The sequence below is a fragment of the Oncorhynchus gorbuscha genome, linkage group LG02 (assembly GCF_021184085.1).
Source record: "Oncorhynchus gorbuscha isolate QuinsamMale2020 ecotype Even-year linkage group LG02, OgorEven_v1.0, whole genome shotgun sequence".
Lineage (NCBI taxonomy): Eukaryota > Metazoa > Chordata > Actinopteri > Salmoniformes > Salmonidae > Oncorhynchus > Oncorhynchus gorbuscha.
In genome coordinates this window covers 105,556,544-105,562,572 of record NC_060174.1, presented here as the reverse complement: position 1 = coordinate 105,562,572, position 6,029 = coordinate 105,556,544, and the positions used below count along the sequence as shown (strand labels likewise).

Below are 6,029 nucleotides of genomic sequence, written 5' to 3'. Positions count from 1 at the left end.
GAGAGAGTGGACAGAGAGAGAAGAATAGAGAGAGTGGACAGAGAGAGAAGAATAGAGAGAGTGGACAGAGAGAGAAGAATAGAGAGAGTGGACAGAGAGAGAAGAATAGAGAGAGTGGACAGAGAGAGAAGAATAGAGAGAGTGGACAGAGAGAGAAGAATAGAGAGAGAGACAGAGAGAGAAGAATAGAGAGAGTGGACAGAGAGAGAAAGAATAGAGAGAGTGGACAGAGAGAGAAGAATAGAGAGAGTGGACAGAGAGAGAAGAATAGAGAGAGTGGACAGAGAGAGAAGAATAGAGAGTGGACAGAGAGAGAAGAATAGAGAGAGTGGACAGAGAGAGAAGAATAGAGAGAGTGGACAGAGAGAGAAGAATAGAGAGAGTGGACAGAGAGAGAAGAATAGAGAGAGTGGACAGAGAGAGAAGAATAGAGAGAGGGACAGAGAGAGAAGAATAGAGAGAGTGGACAGAGAGAAGAATAGAGAGAGTGGACAGAGAGAGAAGAATAGAGAGAGTGGACAGAGAGAGAAGAATAGAGAGAGGGACAGAGAGAGAAGAATAGAGAGAGTGGACAGCCCACCTGTCCAGGGAACGTGAGGGAGCTCGGTCTCCCTGTATGCGGGGGACAGGTAGACTCCATGGCGTCCTCGGCAGAGGTGCAGGGGGAGGAGGTGGGTAGGTAGACGGCGTCCACAGTTGCAGGGCCCGGGTGTGGCACACCGGCTGCAACACCTGGACACAGGGGACAGGTAAGAGCAGAGGTCAGAGGTCAATAAAAACCACAAATAACATTTTGTCTCAGTAAAGCCATTTAAAATGTTGCTGATATACACTACATGGCCCAAAGTATGTGGACAGCCAATCAAATGAGTGGATTTGGCTATTTCAGCCACATCTGTTGCTGACAGGTGTATAAGAGCAAACATACAACCATGCACTTCCATAGACAAACATTGGCATTAGAATGGCCTGTACAGAAGAGCTTAGTGATTTTCAACGTGGCACCGTCACAGGATGCCACCTTTCCACCTAGTCAGTTCGTCAAATTTCTGCCCTGATAGAGCTTCCCGGTCAACTGCTGTTATTGTGAAGACGGGAAACGTTTAGGAGCAACAACGGCTACGCCGCGAAGTGGTAGGCCACACAAGCTCACAAACGTGACCGCCTAAGCGCAAGCGCGCAAAATCGCTTCATGAAATGGGCTTACATGGCCGAGCAGCCGGCCATAGGTGTGTGCTCGCCGCCATTGGACTCTGGAGCAGTGGAAACGCGTTTCTCTGGAGTGATGAATCACGCTTCACCATCTGGCATCTGGTTGGCGGATGCCGGGAGAACGTTACCTGCCCGAATGCATAGTGCCAACTGTAAAGTTTGGTGGAGGAAGAATAATCTCCACTGAAGGGAAATCTTAACGTTACAACATACAGTGACATTCTAGAAGATTCTGTGCTTCCAACTTTGCGGCAACAGTTTGGGGAAAGGCCCTTTCCTGTTTCAGCATTACAATGCATCCGTATAATACATAATAATAAGAAATAAATAAGAATATATATGTGCTATTGGTGCTCATCCACTGAATATATAGGATGAGTACATCTTTCCTTCTTTAACCTTTAGCAGATAAGGGACGAGGGGGTTATACTAAACTAAATGGAATTGTTTTAAAAAGGTCCCTTGAAGTATCATACATATATATTGTTTTGGGGTCCTCACTGCTACTAGGGGTCCTCCTGCTACTAGGGGTCCTCCTGCTACTAGGGGTCCTCCTGCTACTAGGGGTCCTCACTGCTACTAGGGGTCCTCACTGCTACTAGGGGTCCTCCCTGCTACTAGGGTCCTCCCTGCTACTAGGGGTCCTCACTGCTACTAGGGGTCCTCACTGCTACTAGGGTCCTCACTGCTACTAGGGGGTCCTCACTGCTACTAGGGGTCCTCCCTGCTACTAGGGGTCCTCCCCCTGCTACTAGGGGTCCTCACTGCTACTAGGGGTCCTCCTTGCTACTAGGGTCCTCACTGCTACTAGGGGTCCTCACTGCTACTAGGGGTCCTCCCCTGCTACTAGGGTCCTCCTCACTAGGGGTCCTCCCTGCTACTAGGGGTCCTCCCTGCTACTAGGGGTCCTCCCCTGCTACTAGGGGTCCTCACTGCTACTAGGGGTCCTCACTGCTACTAGGGGTCCTCACTGCTACTAGGGGTCCTCCCTGCTACTAGGGGTCCTCACTGCTACTAGGGGTCCTCACTGCTACTAGGGTCCTCCCTGCTACTAGGGGTCCTCCTGCTACTAGGGTCCTCCCTGCTACTAGGGGTCCTCACTGCTACTAGGGGTCCTCTGCTACTAGGGGTCCTCCTGCTACTAGGGGTCCTCCCCTGCTACTAGGGGTCCTCACTGCTACTAGGGGTCCTCACTGCTACTAGGGGTCCTCACTGCTACTAGGGTCCTCCCTGCTACTAGGGGTCCTCCTGCTACTAGGGGTCCTCACTGCTACTAGGGGTCCTCACTGCTACTAGGGTCCTCCTGCTACTAGGGGTCCTCCCTGCTACTAGGGTCCTCACTGCTACTAGGGTCCTCCTGCTACTAGGGTCCTCACTGCTACTAGGGGTCCTCCTGCTACTAGGGTCCTCCCTGCTACTAGTCCTCCTGGGGTCCTCCCTGCTACTAGGGGTCCTCACCTCACTACTAGGGGTCCTCACTGCTACTAGGGGTCCTCACTGCTACTAGGGGTCCTCACTGCTACTAGGGGTCCTCCCTGCTACTAGGGGTCCTCACTGCTAGGGGTCCTCCCTGCTACTAGGGGTCCTCACTGCTACTAGGGGTCCTCACTGCTACTAGGGGTCCTCACTGCTACTAGGGGTCCTCACTGCTACTAGGGGTCCTCCCTGCTACTAGGGTCCTCCCTGCTACTAGGGGTCCTCACTGCTACTAGGGGTCCTCACTGCTACTAGGGGTCCTCACTGCTACTAGGGTCCTCACTGCTACTAGGGTCCTCACTGCTACTAGGGGTCCTCACTGCTACTAGGGGTCCTCACTGCTACTAGGGGTCCTCCCTGCTACTAGGGGTCCTCACTGCTACTAGGGGTCCTCACTGCTACTAGGGGTCCTCACTGCTACTAGGGGTCCTCACTGCTACTAGGGGTCCTCCCACTGCCTCCCCCTACTAGGGGTCCTCACTGCTACTAGGGTCCTCACTGCTACTAGGGGTCCTCACTGCTACTAGGGGTCCTCACTGCTACTAGGGGTCCTCCCTGCTACTAGGGGTCCTCACTGCTACTAGGGGTCCTCACTGCTACTAGGGGTCCTCACTGCTACTAGGGGTCCTCACTGCTACTAGGGGTCCTCACTGCTACTAGGGGTCCTCCCTGCTACTAGGGTCCTCACTGCTACTAGGGTCCTCACTGCTACTAGGGGTCCTCACTGCTACTAGGGGTCCTCCCTGCTACTAGGGTCCTCACTGCTACTAGGGGTCCTCACTGCTACTAGGGTCCTCACTGCTACTAGGGGTCCTCCCTGCTACTAGGGTCCTCCTGCTACTAGGGGTCCTCACTGCTACTAGGGGTCCTCCCTGTCCTCACTGGGGTCCTCACTGCTATTAGGGGTCCTCACTGCTACTAGGGGTCCTCCTGCTACTAGGGGTCCTCACTGCTACTAGGGGTCCTCACTGCTACTAGCCGATACAAACACAGAGTAACAGATTCACTACATGGAACAACAGAAGTTTGTTTCTGAAGTGTCTGTCCTATATCTGAGAGATGAGAGAAAAAACAGGAAATATTTGTTATTAATATGTATTTAAACCCTTATTTTTTTTTGCTACTAAACATATATATCTCCATATATAATTCCATTCATGTTTTCAACTAGTACCGGGGGACCTTCAGAAGAGTCTTGTGAGGCCTGTTCGGCGTTCCTAGAGCAAAACGTGGTGGAGAGAGTCTCAACTTTCCACAGAGGGGTCATATTTTTTTGCTACTGTGACATGTGAAGCACACCTGATCCCTCTGTTAATAACCAGGAAGAGAGGAGAAAAGAGAGGAGGAAGACAGGAGAGAAGAAGAGGAGAGGAGAAGAGAGGAAAGAAGAGAAGAGAGGAGAAGAAGAGAGGAAAGAAGAGAAGAGAGAGAAGAGAGAAGAAGAAAGAAGAAGAAGAGAAGGAGAAAGAAGAAGAGAGAGAAAGAAGAGAAGAAGAGAGAAGAGAGGAAAGAAGAAAGAGAAAAGAGGAGAGGAGAAGAGAAGAGAGAAGAGAAGAGAGGAGAAGAGAGGAAAGAAGAGAAGAGAGGAGAGGAGAGGAGAAGAGAGGAAAGAAGAGAAGAGAAGAGAGGAGAAGAGAGGAGAAGAGAGGAAAGAAGAGAAGAGAAGAGAGGAGAGAGAGAGGAGAAGAGAGAAAGAAGAGAAGAGAGGAGAAGAAGAGAAGAAGAGAAGAGAGGAGAAGAGAAGAGGAGAAGAGAGGAAAGAAGAGAAGAGAAGAGAGAAGAGAGGAAAGAAGAGAAGAGAAGAGAGGAGAAGAGAAGAAAGAGAGAGAAGAGAGGAGAGAGAGGAGAGGAAGAGAAAGAAGAGAAGAGAGGAGGAGGAAGAGAGAAGAGAAGAGAAGAGAGGAGAGGAGAGGAGGAAGAGAGGAGAGAAGAGAGAAGGAGAAGAGAAGAGAAAGAGAGAGAGAAGAGAGAGAGAGGAGAAGAGAAGAGAGGAGAAGACAGGAGAGAGGAGAAGAGAAGAGGAGAGAGAGGAGAAGAGAGGAGGAGAAGAGAGGAAAGAAGAGAAGAGAAGAGAGGAGAAGAGAGGAAAGAAGAGAAGAGAGAGAGGAGGAGAGAGAGGAAAGAAGAGAAGAGAGAGGAGAGGAAAGAAGAGAAGAGAAGAGAAGAGAGGAAAGAAGAGAAGAGAGGAGAGGAGGAGAAGAGGAAAGAAGAGAAGAGAGAGAGAGGAAAGAAGAGAAGAGAGGAGAGAGAGGAGAGGAAAGAAGAGAAGAAGAGAAGAGAAGAGAGGAAAGAAGAGAAGAGAAGAGAGAGAAGAGAGGAAAGAAGAGAAGAGAGGAGAGGAGGAAGAGAGGAGAAGGAGAAGAGAGAAGAGAGAAGAGAAGAGAGGAGAAGAAGGAGAAGAGAGGAGAGAAGAGAGAGGAGAAGAGAAGAGAAGAGAGAGGAGAGAGAGAAGAGAGAGAGGAGAAGAGAAGACAGGAGAGAGAGGAGAAGAGAAGAGGAGAGAGAGGAGAAGAGAAGAGAAGAGAAGAGAGGAGAGGAGAGAGAGGAGAAGAGAAGAAGTGAGGAGAAGTGAGGAGAAGACAGGAGAAGAGAGGGGAGAAGAGAGGGGAGAAGAGAGAAGAGAGGAAAGAAGAGAAGAGAGGAAAGAAGAGAAGAGAGAAGAGGAGGAGAGGAGAGGAGACAGTAGTGGGTACCATATCATGCCCGGGGATAAAGAGGAAGTTCTGGAAGTTCTTGTTGCCGGAGCGGAGCAGAGACCAGACGGAGCAGGTGCGGTTGTGGATGTTGCGGACCTCTCTCTCCCGCCCGTTGTTACACAGGAACGTCCCGTACAGACACGAGTACGTGTGCTGCACCAGCTTGACCTGGGGTAGAGGAACAAATGCACACACGTTAGGCCTTTACACATTCCTTAATATATACAGTACACTCCTAAACTACTACACAGTCACAGTACGCTCCTAAACTACTACACAGCCACAGTACCCTCCTAAACTACTACACAGTCACAGTACGCTCCTAAACTACTACACAGTACCCTCCTAAACTACTACACAGTAACAGTACCCTCCTAAACTACTACACAGTCACAGTACGCTCCTAAACTACTACACAGTCACAGTACCCTCCTAAACTACTACACAGTCACAGTACCCTCCTAAACTACTACACAGTCACAGTACCCTCCTAAACTACTACACAGTCACAGTACCCTCCTAAACTACTACACAGTCACAGTACGCTCCTAAACTACTACACAGTCACAGTACCCTCCTAAACTACTACACAGTCACAGTACCCTCCTAAACTACTACACAGTCACAGTACCCTCCTAAACAACT

General features: G+C 50.3%; 1 protein-coding gene across 1 annotated transcript in view; it reads right to left on the bottom strand.

Moving 5' to 3' along the window:
* The window catches only part of LOC123990884 (myotubularin-related protein 4-like), a 98,511-nt gene that overhangs the window by 10,397 nt on the left and 82,085 nt on the right, over positions 1-6,029 (bottom strand). Inside the window, exons 14-15 of the mRNA XM_046291852.1 lie at positions 5,382-5,552; positions 581-732 (exon numbers count right to left, since the gene is read on the bottom strand). Of these exons, the coding sequence (XP_046147808.1) occupies positions 581-732; positions 5,382-5,552 (323 nt within the window). The remainder of the gene's footprint in view (positions 1-580; positions 733-5,381; positions 5,553-6,029) is intronic.